Source organism: Vulpes lagopus, chromosome 1, assembly GCF_018345385.1.
Source record: "Vulpes lagopus strain Blue_001 chromosome 1, ASM1834538v1, whole genome shotgun sequence".
In the NCBI taxonomy this organism is placed as follows: Eukaryota; Metazoa; Chordata; class Mammalia; order Carnivora; family Canidae; genus Vulpes; species Vulpes lagopus.
In genome coordinates, this window is record NC_054824.1 from 129,538,840 (window position 1) to 129,563,017 (window position 24,178).

Sequence of the window (24,178 nt, forward strand, 5' to 3'; positions counted from 1 at the left end):
AAGTATATGTGGCATCACCATAGAAAAATGAAATAATTTTAAATTTACAGATATATATATTTAAGGGATGCTGTGGGATTTTCCCTATTCTTTTTTTCAGCATTGACCCAAATTGCCATGTATCCTTGTATAAAGATAGAATAATTCCTATTAAGGATGTAATTACTTTAGACTGCGAAGATTACAAACCCTTATGACAATAACTGAACCCACATTCTGTAATGAGAATTATATCTATTTTAAGTAAGCAAAGCAAATGAACTATAGTAGAAAGAGTTCACTGAGAATTTTTGGAATTTTATCTGATCTGGATTTTTCTAGATTTTTCTTCCAGGTGTCCTTCATTTTTTAAAATCTCATGATAGCCAGTTTGCAATGCCCACTTCTTATTTCAAGGGCCATATTAACTTTTATTTTGTAATATAAAAAAGCTTTATATTTTTATATCATGAAATAATAAAAGTTCATCATAAAAATAAAATAAACAAAAGAATGAGAAGGCCGAAATCATCCACAGCCTTAATGAAGTTAACTTTTGGACTTTTTTTTTTTTTTTTTTTTTGGTGGTAGGATTAGAAATTTATAACAAAATGATAGCGCTTTAAAAATCACAAAATACATCCAAATTGGAAAAGACAAAACATAAAACTGAATAAGCAGATTGTAGTCCACAGTGTAAATATAAGGGTTTATTTATCCACCCTACTGCCTGTGGACTTTTGAGTTGTTTCTAGTTTGGAGCTACTGTGAGCAGTGCTGTAGACATTGAGCACGTATGTCTTTTGGCAGATGCACACACACACACATCGCTGTTAGAGCAACAGAAATATGTATAATAAAATCTGATTGAGAATACAAAATAGGAAACATATAGCACATGTTGAGATATAACCTGATCTTTTAATTAAATATGCTCCATGTTATTTATGTTATTCCTTTTAAAAACTGTATAATACTCCACTGTATACCAATTCTATTATATACTTAAACAATTCCGTATTATTGTATGTCGAATGTGTTGACATTTTTCCTTTTTATAAACAGTGCTATAGCCAACATCATTATATGTATATCTCTGCAGACTTTTTCAGATTATTTTCTTACAAGTTCCCAGAAGTAGAAATGCTGTCTCACTGGGTATGCATAAATACTTTGTAGATACCTCTCCAGGAACAATCATTTAGTATTGAAAAAATATTTGCCAGGCGCTTTCCTGGGTGCTAGAGTTGAGGTTGTGAATAAGATGGTAAGCTCTTTTCTTACCCTTATTGAGCTTATTCTTTCAGCAGAATTAGGCCACAAGGAAATGAACATAGAATAAAATATCAGAGTGTTACATGCTAAAAAGAAAACAAAATACTGTGACATCAGAGTGGATGGCCAAGGGACACCTTTAGATTAGGGGCTCTGGAAAGGCTGCTCTTAGGAAGGAATTTTAATGGGATGGTTAAATGGGAAGAAGGAGCCAGCTATAGGGAATTTGGAAAGAAATTTACATCTAGAAGGACTGGAAATTTCAAAGACCCTAGCCTGAGAATGAGTGGACAAGGTTAGTCTAAACCTAAGCAGCAGAGTAGCCTGCACATGTGAATGACAAGTTGGGGAAGAAAGTAAATTATGCAGTCTGGAAGGCCAGGGCAAGAGGTGTGAATTTATTCTGAATATGGTGGTAAATCACTAAGTGATTTCATGTTTTAATTTAATTATGATACACACACACACACACACACACACACACACGTTTGCACATCATAAGTAGATAGCTCAATGAATTACTTAACAAACTGAACACATCCACCAGATCAGGAAAGAAAATATTACTAGTGTTCCTCAAACCCCCTTTATTGTCCTCTTCCATTCAGTACTTCCTACTGAGAATAACGACTCTCTTGATTTCTAATAGTACAGATTAATTCAGTCTGTTTATATAAACAACAACAAAAAATCATACAGTATTGTACTCTTTAGCTTCTTTTCCTCAAAATTATGCTTGTGCAATTCATTCATATTTAGGCATCCATCTAAAGATAGGGCATGGGTAAAAAAGTGAATTAATCCTACTACTGAGCACAGGATTACCTCAACCTTCGGAAATTGAGCAGAATGAGTTGCTAATACAGGAGATATAGACTATTCAGTGAAGGGGGGAGAAAAATGAGGAAACCACAGTAACATGACCAAGGTAAAAGATCCCTCAAGAAGGAGAATGGTCAACAGTGAACAAATATTTATGAGCCATTGAGCAGAATGAGACTAAATATGTACTATTGGATTTGACATTACGGAAGTCACTGACAAGTGGTACTTCAAAGAAGAGAATGGAAAGTGATGAGGTAAAGATTACATATGCAGGGGCACCTCAGTGGCTCAATGGTTGAGCATCTGCCTTTGGCTCGGGTAGTGATCCTGGTGTCCTGGGATCAGCCTGCTCTTCCCTCTCCCTGTGTGTGACTCTGCCTTTCTCTGTGTCTCTCATGACTTAAAAAAAAATTGTATATGCAGAAGACTCATTCCAAATTTTTTAACAAAAATGAAGCGCTCTAGGGAATGTGGAATCAAAAGAGGTTTTCTGAGGTGGTAAGTACTACAGCATGCATGTATGATGATGGGAATAGTCCAGTGGAGAGGGAAAATATGAAGATACAGAAGGATGGGAAAGTTGTATAGATGATTGGCTAGGTGAAAGGGGATGGATTCCTTATTTTTTTTTATTCTTTTTGGGGGGTTCCTTATTTATATTAGAAGCTGAAAAACTTCAATTCTAATAAGAAGGACAGCAATTATGGAGTATATATAGGTAGGTTGGTGAATGGTTATGGACAAATGAGAGTTCTCACCTTTTATGAATGCCTCTTTTCCTACATTCGCTACCATCACTGTATAATCAATCTTATTGATTTTCCAAAAACAGAGTAAAAAACTTGCACCTAATTTTAATTTGTATGTATAGAATTTTTAGAGAGGTAGAAACATTTTTCCTATGTTTATTGGCCATCTGGATTTTTAAAACTTGCTGTATTTGTTGTTTGCTCATTTGAAAATACCTTTCTGTATCTATCATATAGACAATGATTTGCCAAGATTCAGCATTCTTGGGTGCTTTAACTTGTTTTGTAAATTTATGTATATATTTTGCTAATTGTTTTCTGTCATAAAACATTGAGAATGTGGTCTGGGGTTAGTGGGATAATTTACCTCTGTATCACTAATGTTTCTTCTAAATAGATCCTTTCTGGAATTTTTTCTTTATCCTTGAAATTTAAAACTTGGTGAGGCATCACTAGAGATAAGCCCCACAAACAGCTGGCTCTTTATTTGGGGCAACCCCAGGCCTTTCTCCCATATACATGCTGCATTGCTGTTGGTACACTGTTCAGATAGACTACTCACAGATAACCCCAAGTTATCCTGAGGAACACCTCAAGTTCTTGCACCTCCAGGTAAGAAAGATCCTATCCAAGTTACGGGGGTTTGCTTTTAAGAAGCGTGGTCTTCAAGCTGAAAGGGACTCGCCATGGTAGTCGTTATCTTGCCCCACACACTTTCAATACAGGAAGATATTTGGGGAGGTGGTGTTGCCATAATTCCTTCCTTTGCTGTCACATTCCAGTGCTCTTTTAAGCATGTGAGTTTCCGTTTATCAGCACTCACTACTTTTCTTATTGTTTTCTAAAGTTCTGTTGTGTTTGGGAGAAATTCTGTTGATATAGTGTATTTGTTAGCCACCTATTCTTTTCATATTGATTATTATAGTATTATTTTTTGGCACTTTATTGCATGTGTGTGCATGTATCCAAATCTATTTGTGCTTCATGTCTCTCAGAATCTCAGGTCTATTATCAAATTTTCACAGAAAGCTTTGCTTCCTTCTATATTATTTTTATAAAAAAAAGACATTTATTTATTTGAGAGAGTGTGAATGTGTGCATAAGCTGGGGTGGGGGGGTGGTTCAGAGGCAGACAGCTAGGGAGAGGCAGAGAATCTCCAGCAGGCTCTTCACTGAGCACAGAGCCCGACATGGGGCTCCATCCCACAGTCCTGAGACCCTGACCTGAGCTGAAATTCAAGAATAGGATGCTTAACCGACTGAACCACCCGACTGAGCCACCCAGGTGCCCCTTCCTTCTATCTTATTTGCTAAATACTGCCTACTGCTTGCAGCTGCTGCTCTCTTTGTTCCTGTTTTCAACATGGATGGCCTGTGTCTTCATCCTAATTTTTATTGCAGTCTCTATGTGATTAGGTTCATCTGCATTGACAAACACATGTTCTGCAGTCTGAGGCAATGAGAGAGGAATTTAAAGTCTGTTTATTTGGAAAAAGAACTTTTCTGCTTGGATTTCTGACCATTTATGAGAAACATAAATGATCTGCTATTGACTGTATAAAACCATAAAATCTTTCCATCAAAAATTATTTCATTACTAGGCATTGCTTAATCATACGACCAATGTCACAGATGTTACAAAGTCCTTATAATGGAAAGATCTTTGCATTTAAAGAGATTTAATGATGCACAGGATGAATAATAGGTTGATCAGGCTAGAGAAAAAAGAATATAAGAGAAGCAATGGAATAGCAGAAGTTCATGAGCTTAAGCCCAAGAGATCTGGGTTCGAATCCCAGAACTGTTCCCACTGACAAGCAGTGTGGCCTTAAATTACAAAGCACCTGCTATGGGTTTTACTGTTCTTCTCCCCTCAGATACATATGATGAAGGCCTACCTCCAAGACCTCAATATGTGACTGTAATTAGAGATAAGCTTTTTAAAGACATAATTAAGTTGAAATGAGGTCACTGTTTAAGCCACCACATCTGTGGCATTTTGTTATAGTAGACCCTGATTTTCTAAGAAAAAAAAAGGGAATATTCCCAATTGTCTCATAGAGGTCATTTATTTATTTGTTAGAGAGAGAGAGAGAGAGAGAGAGAGAGAGAGAGAGAGAGAATATGAGCAGGCACGGGGCAGAGGAGAGGGAGACAAGCAGACTCCCTGCTAAGCAGGGAACCTGACACAGGGCATGATCCCAGACCTTAGATCATGACCTAAGCAGAAATCAAGAGTCAGACACTCAGCAGACTGAGCCACCAAGGCACCCTTCCTAGAGTTTTTATAGATTGAATAAGAAGAATAGAATAATAATGAGAATGTTATCTGTAACTGTTTATATTATGATAGGTACAGGGTTCAATGCTTTACACTTGTAAATGCATAGCATGGTGGCAGCCACAAAGGAGGTGAGCAGTAGACTATTTTTATTTTCTCTTATTTACTGCAAGGAAGAGATGCTGAAGTGAAGATATCCTCCAATGAAGGACGGATGCAGAGATAAAGGAAGAAAGAAAGAATGAGAGAGAGAGAGAGAGAGAGAGAGAGAGAGAGAGAAAGGGGGAAGAAACGAAAACACATTGTAGGGAGAAGAGAAACATATCAAAGGCTCTTCAGAACTGACAGTAACAACTCTAAAGCAGTAAGGGATCAATCAATACCTAGTTCTCAGTGTGAACAGAGGAGAACATGTTTTCTTGTAAAGTACTTTTGAGGTATTTTTGGCCATAATTGCCACAAAGTGTCTAAGCTTTTTATTTGTATGTGATCCTATAGTTTGCATGGTGTCTGTGTTACCACTGTTTTAACAATAGTAATAGAAAGAATGGAGAAAGGCTATCATGAAGTCATATATAGTACTGTACTGACTGTTTTTTATTTCCTTTTTAGCTTTTTGAGTTACTGACACATTATTGCAGCAAAACATATGTAGGGTCAATTCATGCTGAATAGTTATTAGAAACCATGATAACAAAAGTCATTACACTGCAGTTCAGTTTTGACAGTAAAATTTCTGCAACATTATCACAAATCCTCATGCATTAGTGCAATGATCCTTACTATAGTTTCATATTAGAATCAAAAGATTGCTGTAGCATGCTTGATACAAAAAGTCAAGCAGGCCAAATTCTTTTCTGCTTTTACAGATAACATTTTTGCTCTTTTTCTATGTACATCAAAGCAGATAGTAGCTTTGTTTTATATACTTTTTTCAATAACCTATGGGTACATTGCATATCTTTCTTTAAAATGAGGATTTTTTTTCCTTGAAAAACCACACAATTCTGATTACCAGCACCGAAGGAAATAATTTGAAAATGATTTTATATCTGACACAACTCCACAGAATTCTAACTATATTATTCACTCCATTATTTCTTTCGTCTTCTCAGATAGTGTACTGGCTGTGTGTACATGTTTTTTTTTTTTTTTAAATTGATGATTTACTATGATGGAATAGTATAAGATTTTTTAAAAAAAGAATCTGTCATATTCAGGATTACTCTGATAGGAAAGCTATTTGAGTTACCATTTAGTTGACAAAAGGAAAATATTTTCAATGCCGAACTATACACAATATTTTTCTAGTCATTTATTAACAAACATTTAAAGAGTCAGATTGTATAGTTACATTTTATATTTTTGGTAGCATTAATTTACTCAGGCCCATTTCAAGAAAACAAAAGAAATGTAACTTGTGAAATAGTGCCTAGTCAATTTATTAAGGAACCTCAGAAAACTGAATAACTTCTTCCTTATTTGGAAAATCAGGTTTACATAGGTGTACATAGAATGTGGATAAGTAGGACACATTTCATTATATACAATATATGTTCTCTGGATATGTGGATGTAAATAAAATACTGTTTAGTTGTGTCACAACTGAAATGACTGTGGCTTGTTTGGAATTGCTTTAAAATTGCAATGTGAAGATGCCAGATCCTATCAAATTAAAATATTGAGTGTCATAATGGCATGTGCTGTCTTTATTGTTGTCTTCTCCATCTGTGATTTTTATAGATTTCTTCATGAAGGTTATAATAATATATTTCCTTTTTGGGTTATTTCTAGGAAATTTGCAGTTGTTACAGCTATTGTGCATGGGCTTTTAAAATAAATGTATATGTTTTAACAGTGTTTTTTTAGTAAAAGATTTAGATATAGCTGACTAACCCACAAGTTATTGGTAAGTCTATCCCTCACACACTTTCTCATGTATGTGTGTGTATATGCGTATATACAAATACATACTATATATATATAATTTTCATATATATATATATATGATTTTCTATTCTGTAACCCTTTGTCAGCTTTACCTACACAATTAGATATTTGTCTATTGCCATATTCCTTCCAGCACCTGTGTACATTTCTAAGTGATTATCATAATGTCACTATTACCCTGTATTTCTGTCCTCTCTGTCCTTAATTCACGCTATATTCCCAGGTTGCATAAACTATTTTATACCTATTACAGACTAGAGCCTCTCTTATAATAGTGTAGCCACACTAAAATTTTGTATAAGAAGTAAGGGATATATGTTTATCTAAATAATAATAACATTGTCAACAGTCATATCTTCTATGTGCAAAATATAAAGTTTGTGAAAAACTGTTCTAGGTGCTTTATATTTAAAATATATATTTATGTTCCATAGAGTTGTTGAAAAAATTAAATAAAATTACATATAAAAGCTTTCAAAGTGCCTCACGCATAGTTAGTGGTTCATAAAGGTTAACTATTATGATATACTTTTTACAATAATCCTGCTAAGGAGACATGAATATTTCCATTTTGTCAGAGACTCAGAAGGATTAAATAAGTTGTCCATAGATATTTCTTTCTACTTTTGATAAAAGTAAAACTCTGAAAAAAAATGACCTACAGAAAACATTTATTATATGAATACGCATTTCTATATTAATATTCATGTTAATAAATGATTATAAGATACAGCTCTGTAGATTTGGGGAAAGATGATTACAAGAGCAGTTTTTTCAAACGTTTATATCATTGTGATGCATATGTGTAGTTCAAAACTAAAAAAATCATTATACTGATGCTCCCACAGAATTGTAAATCAATTGCACTTCTAAGTCATGCATTAGAGAAGCCTAAGTAGAAAATATACCTATTATAGGAGGTGCAGATTATAAACATTTAACTTGTTTTAGTATAATTTTTAACATGATCTTTGGGTGATTAAAAAAATATTATTTTGTTCTATAGCTGCACAATGGCATTTTATTTTATTTTTAAAGATTTTATTTATTTATTCTTGAGAGATAGAAGGAGAGACAGAGCCAGAGACACAGGCAGAGACAGAGCCAGAGGGAGAAGCAGGCTCCATGCACCAGGAGCCCGACGTGGGATCTGATCTTGGGTTTCCAGGATCGCGCCCTGGGCCAAAGGCAGGCGCCAAACCGCTGCGCCACCCAGGGATCCCCACAATGGCATTTTAAAAAGTCAGAGTTATAAGCCTGTGTGGATTCCAAAGAACATAACCTATTTATTTGAAAATATTCCAGTTTTTTTCTAGGTCTTGGTAATATAAAGAATACTTTATTTACTTCTTTTTAAAAGATATATGTAAGCAAAATTTCCTGAATGTATGTTATGACATTGAATTCTCTCCATTTCTCTATAGAATAATATTTCGTGAGGTTTAATCTACTAAATACTCTCAGTTGTAAATAGGTTTCCTAAGAAAGGGTTTCAGGGATGACAGGATATTCAGGGTTAACAGAGTCAATAGGTTTCTTAAAATGAGATTTCTTAGAACCTTTAATATGCTAATGTGGCTTAAGTTTTTAAAAGGAGGATATGGTACGCAGTATGCCATATATATATATATGTATATATGATAAATATATAATACATCTATTTCCCTCTCTGTATTTGAATCTCTGTCTCTCTGTCTCTGTCTCTGTCTCTCTCTCTCCTTCTCTCTCTCTCTCTCTCTCTATATATATATATATACAGGGCCTTTCGAGCAGATGCTCACAACACTTGAACTCACCATAATAGCAATAGGAGGTGGTTATGAAATTATTACAGTAGCACAATACATACTCAGTTAGTTTTATGAAGTTATGATGTAATACTACATCTTTTTGTTTGTTTACATTTCTCTAGGCTGCAAATGGTGCTATGCATGGCCTGTAAGTTTGTGTACTTAAGTTCTGCTGAATTTTAACTTTTTGAAATAGATTTGTGTATATTTTATGGGAGTAAATGATATATTTTGTGGGAGTAAATGATAAAATAGACTATTATGTACATATATTTTATGCATTCATGACATACGTAGCTTTTCCTTATTTTTTTATATTTTTAGGCTGCATGGTTCATCTGTGAGTTTTTTCAAATTGTCATAAATTTCAAAAATTTTTTCTAATATATATATTATATAAATATTGAAAAAATCTATGTGTATGTAGTCCCATGCAGTTCAAACCAGTGTTGTTTAATGGTCGACTCTATGTATGGAAATTTACTATGAGTTTCTTTTGGCATATTCCTGTGCCTTTTATTGTATCAAAACAATGGATGTCAGTACACTGGATGATTAATAATTTACTTAAATAACTGAATGAACAGATAGATGAATGATGTTTGAATTCTGTGAGACCCAGAAGTATCCCTTACATCTCCAAAGTAGTACTCTGATTTATGTCCCTATATGATTCCTTAATAAACCCAGGTTACTTAAAGGAAGATACTGTAATCTGAGGATATCCATTGCAGTTACTCTTACTACTTTTCATCTACTGGTTCACTCAAACTTTCAAAAAATATCATAGCACATGCTCATTTTACATTTGGTTGGAGAGAATATTTGAACATAAGTTAAGACAACTGTGTCCTAAGCCAATTTTTCTTCTGACTAACTGTGTTTGTGGTAGATCACTGGGCCATTCTGGCCCTAAGGTTCCACAGTTATGAAATCGTCTTTTATTTTACTTTTTATTTTTTTATTGTGTATGCATGTGTGTGTGAAATAATCTTTTAATTTTAAAGAGATGGGTAAAATTTCTTTTTAAAAAATATTTTATTTATTTATTCAAGAGAGACAGAGAGAGAGGCAGAGACACAGGCAGAGGAAGGAGCAGGCTCTCCATGAGAAGCCTGATGTGGGACTCCATCCCAAGATTCCAAAATCACAACCTGAGCCAAAGGCAGACACTCAACCACTGAGCCACCTGGGTGCTCCGAAATGGATAAAATTTCTAAAGGCATTTCCAGTTCAAAATTTTTACAATTTTAGAATTGTAAAGCATATTATAGTCTCTATGAAAATTAAATAGTTTCCAATTAAATAAGTAGTCCTTTCCCCACAAGAAAATCATCATCGAAAAAGTGAGTGCAGTGAGATAAAATTACAAAAACAATTGTGTTTTAGTTGGACATTAGCGACATAATGAATAACTGATTTGGTGTTTAATGCTTTATAAAGCCTGATGAGACAGTATAGTTGTAGTACAAGAGTAGTGTCGTGGTTATGAGATGGGTTGGATTTTTAAAAATCCTATGTTTGATTCCTATCTCAGTCAGTTTCCTCTACTCCGATGACCTTGTGACACACTCAATCCCAGTTCCATATCTTAAACTGGATATGATTATAAAAATAATAAAAAATTTTAGATGGTTACTAATAGACATTACAAAGATAATATTTGTAAACTGCTTGGCACAGATACCAGGTCCATATAAGTATTTGTTAAGTGTTGACAGATTCTGTAATAATTCATATTCCCTTAGTTTGAAAGTACTGAGAACTGTAGTAGACAAAGGTTAAACTTCACAAGTGACTTACAAAAGAACTAAAAATATATTTTAACCAGTTTTGAAAGAGATCATGTTCTCAGCCAACAGAACACATCAACATTTGCATGCTTGCTTAGCTTACCTTTCTTTGCAGACTTGAATAATTTGAGACAGCAGTCAAAACAAACATGATTTTATCAATATATTCATGGATTTTAAACAAATGAAAAACATTTTGGAAGTCTTTTAATGAAAATGATGGAAATGTCTGTTTTTACATAGAAGCACAGCCTGTGTTTCAGATATTTTTCTTTTATTCTTCTTTAGTGTTATTTTAAATTTTGGGATCTGAAAAGTTTTAGAGTGGATTCTATTCCACCACTACCCATGAACAGGGAAGGTAAGAATTTTGCAGAGTCATTGTTTGTTTCTGATTTTTAAAGGGCAAAATATTCATCACTGCAAAATTTTAAAGTACAGGAAAGTATCAAGAAGCGTGCAAAGGAAGAAGACACAATTTTAATACTATAGCATTCTAACATTTAAGCCATCTGTATATAAAATTGTGTCAATGAAGGGGACATTATTTTTTATATTTAACTTGTTTTATTCCTCCATTGAGCTTTCTTTGCTGCTGTTGGCCAAAAAATACCAAGAAGTATGAAAATGTCTAATTTGTGTAGAGAGAATAATACTCCTTAGGGAGCACAAAAATCAAAATATAATTATTTACCATGCCAAAAGAAATGTATGCTTAGAAGCAATGAAGTCATTATAAAAACAGGAAAATAAAACACAAGATTTCTTAAAGTGAGATCCACTTTATATGACAAGGAAATTAAACAAGGAATCAGAGGTTGAACAGAGTTTTTATGTACCCCAAACTAAACTGGTCAAATGATTTTATATATATATATATATATATGTATATATATATGTATATATATATATAATGTGGAAATATTACAATATCAAAGAAATGGACTAAAATATTAAAGGTTTTTTCCCTTTTGATGGCCAAATTCCATCCTGTAAGCAGTGCATTAGACGCTAATGACATACGATTTCTCACTGACAGATTTAACAGCATCAGTAAGGCCTCTCTGTCCATTGCAGCAAATTGATCCTACATGACACTGACAAGGGCAGCCTGCACTTAATGACCTCCATCGCTGAAGGATGGAAATGAAAAATGATTGGAAGTACAAATAAATCTTTGAAAGTTTCCCTGAAACAGGTGTGCTAAAAGTGATTCGTTTGAGGGATCATCACAAATATAAACTCAATCTCCTAGTATACTTCACTGTCTGTTCATCCAGGGTCTCACTCCTTGTATCTTGAATCATGATTTGCTTTAATTCCAAGATCAAGACAATTTTATTCTTACTATGGAAATACGGTGTTTATGGATTTCTCTGAAAAGCATGAGTTCTTCACTATTTATGCAGATATCTATTTATCACTTGCCACCTAAGGATTCTATATAAACTCATAACAAGTATACATAAAATTTATTTTTGTTTCCCTCCTGGTTAGAAAAGGAAATACAGTATAGCCATTGATTATTTTTTCCTCCTCAATTATCAGGAACAAATAGAACATGTTTAACTTCAATAACAATGTCAAATGCATGAAGTGATTGGACAAATGTTCCATTGATGTCCTTCCTTTGAATCCTGCACATGGATCACGGACACTAAGATTTTGGTGTATAGTTATATTATCAATTCTTTCTCAAACACCTTTATTTCTTAATCTACCTTCATCTTGCTACTAATTTTTAAGAGAAAAATACACACTCTTTCTTTCAATATATTTAGAAGCTTTAACTCATAGGAGAGTAGATTGATGAGAAACATAAGGGAGTTTATAAGCAGCTTTCCAGATGAATGTAATAGTTACAGTTGCATAGTATCCTTTTATTTTCAAAATAACTATGGATGTCTCCTTTTTATTCCTTATCAAGTTTCTTCTAAAGTAAATCTTTTTTTTAAAATTTTTTTTTAATTTATTTATGATAGTCACAGAGAGATAGAGAGAGAGGCAGAGACACAGGCAGAGGGAGAAGCAGGCTCCATGCACCGGGAGCCCGACGTGGGACTCGATCCTGCGTCTCCAGGATCGCTCCCTGGGCCAAAGGCAGGCGCCAAACCGCTGCGCCACCCAGGGATCCCTAAAGTAAATCTTATGTTACAGAGAAGAAAACTGAGGTCAGGAAAGATAGTTAATTAGCCAAGATACTGAGCTTGGTAGAGATTGCACTCAAATCCCAATATTCCACGATTAGGAGGGATAAGTACGGTACTGGAATTTTAGACTACTAATTTATAGTAGAGTTAGTATGGTTGACGACAATAGGAGAAAGCATTCATTAGCAGTCTACTGGTTCTTAGGACTAGGTGAGTGGTTAAAAAACAATTATGCTTCTATATTTTGAAATTTAGAGTCTGAGAAGAAACAAAAATTCAAAAGGAAATAATTTTTCTTGTCAATGAGTGTCTGGGGACAATACAAAGGAAGTGACTATATCTTAACACTTGCGATGGAACTTTTGCTTTCCTTTTGTCACTTGTGGTATACTATGTGTGTTTTACTTTTCTATTTTTATTATTACAGAAGGTTTTAAAAATCCTTGAGAATTTCTACTAATTTCCATTAACTACAGAGGGTCAACTAGTCTCCAAATTTCTAATTAAGACCCATATTTGCTAAGAAAATAGAAACCAATATTTGGAGCCCACCGATCATGAAGATCTGAGGTATATTGTAAAAAGTTACCTACAGATAAAATTGAAATTCAAAGTCTATGATATATTTAAATCTATAAACTATAAAAATTTGGCATTCCAAGTCCTGATAAAGCAAATTAGTATAAAATGGTGGATTAGATACTAAGTTTTTTCATTTCTCAAATATCCATTCAAAACTGAGTTTCAGAGTTTGATAAAAACATACAACAAAACTTTATAAGAAGAAAACACATCATTTGGTGGCATATAAAGGACCACCATCAGATTGGAGACCCTATGACTGATTACTTGTTATTTTTTGTGGTACATACATCCAGTAAATCATTACTTAAAAAAATAAAAATAAAAAAATAAGAAAGCCTACCTGTTTCTTATCTCGAATTGAAGCATCAAGTAATAACTGTCTATCATATAGATTGAAATAATTGTCCTTTTCTCTTAAGAAAATAGTCTGTAATTCCTGATATTCTTGAGCTAAACGTAGATTTTCTTCTAGTGAATCATCTTGTATTTTCTAGAAGATAAATATATATATTTAAGGTCATTTTAATTTCCTTGAATTTTTCAACATCATTTGAATTACCTACAAATATTATATTACATATTGTAGAAAAATAATAAAGTAAAAAAGGTGCTTCCTCTGATACCAATATTCTCCTTGGATTTAATAATTTTCTTTCTTTTCTTTTTTTTAAATAATTTTCTGTCTTGATACACTTATTTCTTTTCTATTTTGAACACTCATTTACCAGTCTGTTTGACTTCTGTTCTCCCTCCTTCCCAGACTTCTCACCACAATGCCTTGGGAAGTACTCAGTCCTGAGGTGCTCCACTCAGTTTCCTAGGAAACTGAGTTTCTTACCCGCTTTGCCTTTCCTCAAACCCCCATGCTCAGATAGATAGAAGATATCTGGAAGCTTAGAATCCTATTTCCAAGAGGTTCAGAGTAGTGGGGCTCACTGAAAACAAAGAAAATTAAAGGGTAAAAGACAAAGACAAGGAACTCAACATTTAGGAGTACCATAAGAGAGCCATTATTTATTCCTACTATACTTTAGCTATAGTAGAGGTTAAATCCCTGAGCAATTGAGAACTTTATAAAACCCTCTCATGACTAAATAAATATCTGCTAAATCTACTACAAACTCTGGGATGCCTAGGTGGCCCAGCAGTTGAGCGTCTGCCTTTGGCTCTGGGCGTGATCCCGGGATCCGGGATAGAGTCCTGCCTCCAGCTCCATGTGGGGAGCCTGCTACAAGGGATTAAATCCTTACAAGGGATTTGTGTCTCTGCCTCTCTCTCTCTGTGTCTCTCATGAATAAATAAATAAATATTTTAAAAAATCTAATACAAACTCCTTAGAATATAATTTTTGTGATATTACCAATTGGAAAATTAGGGGCTACCTATCATTTTTAATTAGATGTGTGAATTCAGTCTGGCTGCTGATTCTTTTTACATTTGTAGCACATGCAGTTTTCTCTGGTGCTTCCACAAATATAGAATTTATCAACAGGCTTAAATATTTTCAAACCTGTTAATCTAGCAGTTTGTTTTATGAAATTTATTCTAAGCAAAAAGCTTTATTTTCTAAAACTTTATTTATAAAGACAAAAGTTTGCAAAACACATAAATGTGCATTAAGATGATGACAATGATTAAATAACAAGATATTAAAATAACCATTGTGAAGCAATTAAAAATGTTTCTTTGTGAAAACTGCCATCATATCAAACCTTCAGTATAAATTGTTTAAAAATATATTGCAGTATGAGAATGTGCATAGACAAAATGTAATTCAGCAGAAAATTGTTTGTACAAATGTTTCTGTATTTACACACTTGAATATTTATTAAGGTCAACAAACATATTTCTCTTGAAAGCCTGGTATCCATATTGATCCCTAATGATGAATACTATGTCATAGCTGTTCTTCAAAAAGCCAAAATGATGAACTGAGAACCATTTTAAATGTCCTTGTCTTAATTCTGGCACAGTAATTTCAAACTTTAGAAACTTTTGTCTAATAAACTTACCTAAAATCACATAGAATTATCTTTTGGTAGGAGGACCAAGTATCTATGAGTATTTTACTTTGGTGGGGATACTTCTGAAAAAAAATGATTACAGTTCTTGCTGCTATCTTAACACATTAAAATCTAAGCCTCAAGTGATTAGTTGGATCTTTGATAAATGTTCTACTGAAGGTAGGAGGAGGAATCTTGAATTTTTTTGTTTCTTTGATTTAACATAAGCACAACTCTGATACCTAAGGTATTCTACTTCTTAATTACATTTCTTTCAAGCCCTACATGGCTACTATAAACATTGCATTTGGGAGGAGTGCTAAAAAGTTGTGGGATTTGCATTAAACCTATTTAATAGAATTTTAGTGAGGATATATTTGATACTTTATGGTTTGCTCACTGATAAAATACAGCTTTATTTCCAAACACAAATACCTTCAGCTTCTGGATGACACCAGTTCTTACTGCTTTTTATATGCTGTAATTAGATACCAAGAAATCAAATTGCGCAGTTATGTCAATGAATCTTCAAAACATTGTTACATCAGTCATGATATTTTAATTGCATTTCTCAAATATGAATTTATAGAAGGATTTTCCAATTCACCACCTATTCCTGAAAGTCAGGGACCTTCAGATGTGCCATGAAGTTTCAGGTTTATAAAAATTTTGAATAATGGTATCTACTGACACTCTCTGAAAATGTTCTATATGTTTAACTGTGGTTCAACTTTACAACTTTGACTTGTTTAATTTTAGCCAATAATATTATTATATGCGAATGAAACAAAGAGGTAATGATATTGGTGGAAATATATCTGGGAAAATGATGTTACCACAACTGGAGTTGAAGAGCTTACAAGGGATCAAGAGTAGAAGATATATAATAAGGGCACAAAATCTGGGGTCAGAAATATAAAAGGGTGAGAAGAAAGAAGAAACTAATAAGTGAAGTAATAGGACTTTTACACGCTTTTATATCCAAATCCAGCTGAATCTTATCAGTAGAATCTTTCTACTTAAGTCTGCTAAATGTGAACTTGACAACAATTTTGTTCCTAAAACCATTAAAGAAAAATTTGATTGCAATTTCTGCAGGTTAAAATATTGTGCTTTGAGTTTACAATGTTATTTCATTCATTCGTTAGTTTTCATTAATTACTTATTCAAAACTTTGAATTTAATAACTACTGTATGCCACGCTCTAGGAAATAATGGTGAATCTCAAAAATTCACGGCCTTGTGGGAAAGATATATATTAAAAATCACACAAATATGTAATTTAGAATGTAAAATTTATATTACTTGATATTATATTACTTGATAGGTGAAGATTTTAAAGTGGTATATAAAGAGCACTCACATAATATGCTTTTGCACTGAACATTATTCTAACGATATACCACATTGTCCAGCCTTAGCAAGAGTTTTTTCTCTGGGTGCATCATTGACCTTTCTCAAGGTATGTGAGGTATGGTGAAATCCTTGAAACTATACATAGCATTTTTCTGGAGTTACCTAATTAGCCCATGATCCACAAAGTATTGAGAAACCATAGTTAAAGAAAGCTAGCTTTTTCTGTCACCAAAAATTCTGAAAACTGAAGGAAGATTGAGACCTCAAGATGTACAAATGGTAGGTTCTCCATTTTCTTCTTCATTTGACCTTTCTTATTCTTTAAACCATGGATTTCATCTTGGATTTTTCCTCCATTTTCAGTTTTTCTCACTCTTTCCCTTCTCTTTCCCTCTCACACTGGGCAAATAAAGAATAGGGAATTATAATTAGAAAACTGGGTTCTTTTTGCACAAAACAGTATATCATCTTTTTATGTTTCACCCTCTATTGTAGAGACAAGAACTTAGAAATAAGGCTGAATTTGAATTCAGCCTGAACCTATGAATTCCACACAATGGAAAGAACTGAAACAGTAACAATCATCTTAGTTGGTATATTATTATCCTCATTTTACAAATAGGTAAACAAAGGCAAGAAAAGTCAGGTAAAGCAAATTGTATTTTCCCAAAAAAGGCAACAGAAATACTTTCTTAACACATGTTGTTCCAGAACCTTGTTACTTCCTAACAAGAAACACAGTCTATTTCTCTTTCCCATATACTTTTCTAGACTTGTGGTTTCTAGACTTGTGGTGGAAAGGATACTCCCTGACTTTACAGGCTACTTTACTTAAAAAGCTGGTTTTAAAGAAACCAGTTTATTTACAAACAAACAAACAAACAAACAAACAAAGGATCTGCCTGGTGCTCTCTCTAGTGAGATTAATCCTTGAAACCAGATACCATCTTGCAAGGAATCCAGGCCACATGGAGAAATTATGTGTAGGTGTTCCAGCAAACAGCTCTAGCTCTCCAGTCAGAGGACAGTCAGCATCATCCATGAGTAAATGAGTCGTCTGAAAATGATTCCAATCCCTAATTTCTAAGTCACCCAACTAATGGTTCAGAAAGTGTGAGATAAGACTCAAGCAGTATCTGCTGTGTCTTGTCCAAATTTCTGACACATAGAATCATAAGCCATAAAGTTTGGGCATGTCTATTATGTAACCATGGCAACTGAAACAGCAGATATCTTGTGCCAGATTACACACATATTAAGTGGAGTCTTGAGCTTTGCATCCAGGTAGATTGGCTCCAGATTCCATACTCTTCACCAAACAATATATTTACTCTGTAAACATGAACCAGCACTCAACACTATGCAGCACTGTCTTTATAAAACCTAATGATATCAAACAATCAAATAACAGAATTACCTCATTCTAAGCCTACTGATACCAAGCAATTCTTTTTACAATTTGGCTAACACACAGCTTGTTGACATAGATAAAATGAGTTGCTGAAGGAAACTAGAACTTGGTCCTTTTGGAAGTCACTTTTTATTGTAAGTCAATATGGGCATGTTGGTTATATATAATCAATCTCTGTTTTTTTTTGTTTTGTTTTGTTTTGCTTTCGTTTTTGTTTGTTTGTTTTAACTACATGATTCCATATTCTATGATTTGATTGGGACTAATGCATTCAGTGACAGCACCAAGTGCTCAAGTGCATAGACCTTTACAGCTGAGGCCTAAAAATTCTGGACTATAGTTGATGCAATAATGATACCTGTTGACTTCTATGGAGGATTAGCTAGATACACTAATCCTAGAAAGTCTAAACGCATTTGAATGCTTTTTATTTTTAAATATAAGATGGATTAATGGCAAAAGTGATTACAAGAAACGTTATTCAAATATTCTAGAAAGATGCTTATGATTAAAGCCTTTGCACTATACATGTATATGTAGAAGACCTGCATAGGTATTTACAAATACCGTAATGTTGTTAAAATAGTCTTAGTGTCCATATATAAATTTATGCACATAAATTATATGTGCACATAAATTATATAGATGACACATCTATACCCTCTCAGTCACTATACCAATGACTATACCCTATACCCTCTATACCCTCTCAGTCACTATACCCTCTCAGTCACTCTTAATACAGGCATTTGGATCCAGTTTGGCAGGCAGACGGGCTATAAGTATGTATTGTAAGAGAGTTGTCATTTTTGACCCACTTCTAATTCTAAATGTCCCATCCTGATATGATTATGTGTGGCTGCTGTAGATGATCTTTTCTGAGGATCTGTCATTTCCTGATTCTTGGTTATTAATAGTTTACTGCAGGTAGCTCCTTGCTTTTTTGCATCCCGCCAGGGCTTTGCTGGCTCTTAGTGCCACATATGTCCATGTTCTGCACCACACTCACTGTTGTCTCATGGTTGGAAAGGATTGACTTCCTGCCAGAACCACCAGCAAATAAAAGTTGTATTGTATTTATTGATCAATTTACTCTAGAGTATCCTCATGTCTAGTTTTTGTTCATTCAATCATTTGTTTAGCAAACCCTTAGTAAGTTTATTCTCTGGGTTTGAGCTCCATGGATACCCCAAGAATTAATAAGAATAGAATGTGACCCTTTTCATCAGGGATAAAAGAATAGAATAAGAGGAGACAGAAGTGTAAACAAATCTACTCGAGGTATTTCTTGAAGTACTTGTAATCAATTCTACCAGGTGGAATTGATTCTACTAGATGGGGGAGTAGGTAAGAAAAGGCTTCATAGAAAAAATAATCAGTGATTTGAATCAGAACAGTCTTTTATTTGGCAGGGATCAAAACTTTCTTGCTGTATGGGTCAATACATATTTAAGCAAAGTTGGGTGAGTCAGTCGAGAGGAATATTTTTATGGCCACTTTAGGACTATTAGATTGTTGTTAACTATGGCTTGTGAATTAGGATTTCATGGATTATGTAATTTTTTTTAGATAAATGAGAATTTATTAGAAGTAAAAACCAAGGTTCTGTGAAAAACCCTTTAAGAAGATGAAGCAACAAAGCACATACTGAAGGGAAATATTTATAAATCACACATCCAACCAAGGGCAGGTGTCTAAAGCTAAAAAAAAAAAAAAAAAAAAAAAAAAAAAAAAAAAAAAAAACTCCCAAAATGTGCTGGTGAGAAAGAAACGGTCTGATTACAAACTAGGCAAAAGACACAAAGAGGCATTTCATTGAAGAGTATATACAGATGATAAAGAAGCACATGAAAAAATTAAAATCACAGTAACATATCATGACATATATATCAGAATGCCTTAGATGAGATGTGTGAAAACAGTTCCAGATGCTGGTGAGGGTGTGGAAAACCTGGCCACTCACACATCGCTGGTACTAGTGTAAGATGGTATAGCCACTCTGGAAAATGGCCTGGCAGGCCCTCCACCTCCCCCTGCACTACAAATGTTCTGTTATCTCTAAGCTTTAAAATATTGCTATGCAAACAATGAAATGTCCCCATATATTTAGTATCCCACTGATGCAAAGCATTGTAAATAATGCTCCACTCCAAGCACCAATGTTTCAGTAGCATGTGATCTTGTACGTATGCTCATGCATTAAACCATTGATATCACACTATTAAAACCCCACATATGCCTTTGGCACATCTCTGCCAGTTTTGGGTATTAGATTGGTATTTTTGCATTCAGTGATGCTTTAATATTATTAAAATAGACAACAGCACTGAGACTGATTCATGGAATGTGCAGGGGATGGACTTTAGAATAAAGGAGATGTAGAGGCTTGAAGTTTCTTTGTAAACATTGTCACTTCAAAAACATTCCCTTTGATTCATGGGGATTAGCAAGGTGAAGACAAATGCTTAAAATACATGCCAATTCTTTAACAATATAACAGACATGGAGAAAGTATATACTTTATTAGGTGCATCACCTACTGTGTGCATAGAGGCACTATTGTATTGCTGTTCCCTTAAAATCTATACACCAATTACTACAGAAAATGAGAGTTCTCCCCAGTGCTTCCAAGAAGCAAGTATGTAAGAATGATATGTGTCGATACCCTGAAGCCTCAAAGGAGCAAATAACTGTTCTAACTCTCCCAGGACTCACATTCTTGTCTGTGCTGCCATGGAAACCAGTCTCTTGTCCAACACAAGTTCTCTGATAATTAGTCTTGAACATTCTTGATTTTTAAATGAACAAATCAGTCCCCTGCATCAAGGTTTTTACATGCCTCAGACTCTATACATTATCATGTTTGACAAAATGCTCTCCATTCACTAATTTATTCAAAATGCCTACTGAGCAACTGGTATACACAAAGCACAACTGGGGACACTATGAGAGGTCAAATAGCACCTGTCCCTGCCAGAGTCCAGGGGAATAGTTTTTAGCTACTTCACCCTAGGACCCACATATATGATTACATACATATATGACAACATACAGGACTCTTTATCTTAGTTCCCTGATGAGGTTATAAATGTAGCTGCCGCTGATTTAATCATAAAGGTTACCAATGGATACTATCACATTGCATCTTAAAGAATTCATAAATATCCATTGAGCATTATTACTGTGTATTAACCCTGCCAGTTACTTATTATTTTTAGATGCTGTTCATTGTACATATTTGACCAGGAGTTATTGATACTAGCATGAAAAAATACACAATTTCAGGGCTGAAGAAACTTACAATCAGATAAGGGAATTGAGGCATTCACAAAACTACATCAGAATACATTATACATGAAGAAGGATAAAAGACATATCCAAATCATGATAGTAGTGCCATGAGAGATCAGTTCCACTGAAAGTATGAGAAAAGTTCCAAGGAAGAGTCATTTTTTTAACAGATTCTGAAAATATTTCATATAAATGGTCCTGTCTGTGTTTTTAGTAGGGAAACCTTGTCCTAGAAACACAGATGCTTGTTAGATATTAAAAATCATATTGCACTGTTGGGGATTTACCCCAAAGATTCAGATGCAATGAAACGTCGGGACACCTGCACCCCGATGTTTCTATCAGCAATGGCCACAATAGCCAAACTGTGGAAGGAGTCTCGGTGCCCATCGAAAGATGAATGGATAAAGAAGATGTGGTTTATGTATACAATGGAATATTACTCAGCCATTAGAAACGACAAATACGCACCATTTGCTTCAACGTGGATGGAACTGGAGGGTATTATGCTGAGTGAAGTAAGTCAATCGGAGAAGGACAAACAGTGTATGTTCTCATTCATTTGGGGAATATAAATAATAGTGAAAGGGAATATAAAGGAAGGGAAAAGAAATGTTGGGAAATATCAGGAAGGGAGACAGAACATAAAGACTCCTAACTCGGGGAAACGAACTAGGGGTGGTGGAAGGGGAGGAGGGCGGGGGGTGGGGGTGAGTGGGTGACGGGCACTGACGGGGACACTTGACGGGATGAGCACTGGGTGTTTTTCTGTATGTTGGTAAATTGAACACCAATAAAAGTTAATTAAAAAAATAAATAAAAATCATATGAATAATGTGGGTGTATGCTAAAAAAGGAATATTTTCCTCCATGTGGACTATAGCATTACTTTTTTTTATAAATTTATTTTTTATTGGCGTTCAATTTGCCAACATATAGCATATCACCCAGCGCTCATCCCATCAAGTGCCCCCCTCAGTACCCGTCACCCAGTCACCCCCACCCCCCACCCACCTCCCCTTCCACCACCCCTAGTTCGTTTCCCAGAGTTAGGAGTCTCTCATGTTCTGTCTTCCTTTCTGATATTTCCCACTCATTTTTTCTCCTTTCCCCTTTATTCCCTTTCACTATTTTTTATATTCCCCAAACGAATGAGACCATATAATGTTTGTCCTCCGATTGACTTATTTCACTCAGCATAATACCCTCCAGTTCCATCCACGTCGAAGCAAATGGTGGGTATTTGTCGTTTCTAATGGGGACTATAGCATTTCCATTTCCATTTCAATGGCTTTAAGAAATGCTTCACAAATGTCACTAATATTAGTAATTGAATTTCTATCTGATCAATTTTCTTCAATATAATGCTTGTCCCTCAATGTATCCAATATAACTAACCAGAGAAACAAATTATGTAATAAGAAAAAGAGAATAAAAAAAACAGAATAAAAATTGGTGTCACATAATCTTTATACCCAAGTGAATTTTTTCAAGGTAAAATACATGGTTTAAACAATTACATTATACGTATGTCCTCTGTAAGTGATAAGCCCCAGTAATAATGATTCCTATAAATTTACTACTTATTAAGTAAACTTTAAATTTTAACCTTGAATATATACTGTAGTTTAATAATGTGTCCTCCAATATTGTTTAAGATTGTTAAACAGAAAAATATTTGCATATACTTCCTTGTTAAATATTTCTATGCATTTTCATAATTTAAGATTATTTCAATTTGTCAATATTTGAAAATAAAGTCTACTACTCTTTTCACCATATCATGTGAAAGACTGAACAATTTCATCTTCATATGCACCTCCTCATTTGAATAGTTTAAGATTTAGAAAGGTTTCCTATTTACTCACATTTTAATGATATACATTTCTACTTCACTGGTGGAAAAGGCTGATCAGTCACAGAAAGGTCAGTTAACACTAAATAGACCCTTTCTTTATGTAATTACAAAGAATAATATCTTTGTGCTGATGGCACTGCACATGGAGTGGGTGATGCAGAGAATTAATGTGCTGCCTTGTTGGCCCATGGGATAGAGATTCCAATACAATAACCACAACTTATTCTAATTATGCAGCTTTAAAAGGTCATCAGCAAAAAGAGTTAAGGAATTATCAACTAACTTTATCATAAAGTAATAATGCACTACATAAATGCAGAAACTGTGAGAGCAGTACCTAGAAACTTTATTACAAATGAGAGAAAGACTGATCTAAGAGGTTCAAGTACATACAATATAACATAAATTAAGTAAATTCATTGAATAAATAAAATATATATTTTATAACTTCCTATTGATAGAGCAAGTAATCCAAGCTCCCCTTTTATTTGCTGCAAGTGTTTAATTTCGAAATTGTTTATGTTTAATGCAAATTTCATTGCCACATCCATGTTATATCAGAATTTAAATATTTCTTTCAAAAATCAATTTTTTATAAAATAATGCATGCTGATTATATTATACACAAATAATTGGATGGTGCATGAAATAGAAAACTAAAGCCCCTTTTCACAACTGCAGACATTTTTATACTCCAGACAGATAGCATTAATTTGTTGCAAGACTTTAAGGAATAGAAACTTTAAAAAAAAATCCTTACTTGGAAATAAGGAAATGGAGTCCAGGAAAGTCAATTTCTTATCTAAGGTCACACAGGAAGAGAAAAGCATTAAGGCTAAAATACAATCTGATTTCAGCCTAATACCCTTTCTGAGACTACAT

General features: G+C 34.1%; 1 protein-coding gene across 1 annotated transcript in view; it reads right to left on the minus strand.

Annotated features, from left to right (window-relative positions):
* Window positions 1–24,178, minus strand: part of CCDC178 (coiled-coil domain containing 178) — a 376,460-nt gene that overhangs the window by 122,036 nt on the left and 230,246 nt on the right. Inside the window, exon 18 of the mRNA XM_041749242.1 lies at window positions 13,718–13,867. Within this exon, the coding sequence (XP_041605176.1) occupies window positions 13,718–13,867 (150 nt within the window). The remainder of the gene's footprint in view (window positions 1–13,717; window positions 13,868–24,178) is intronic.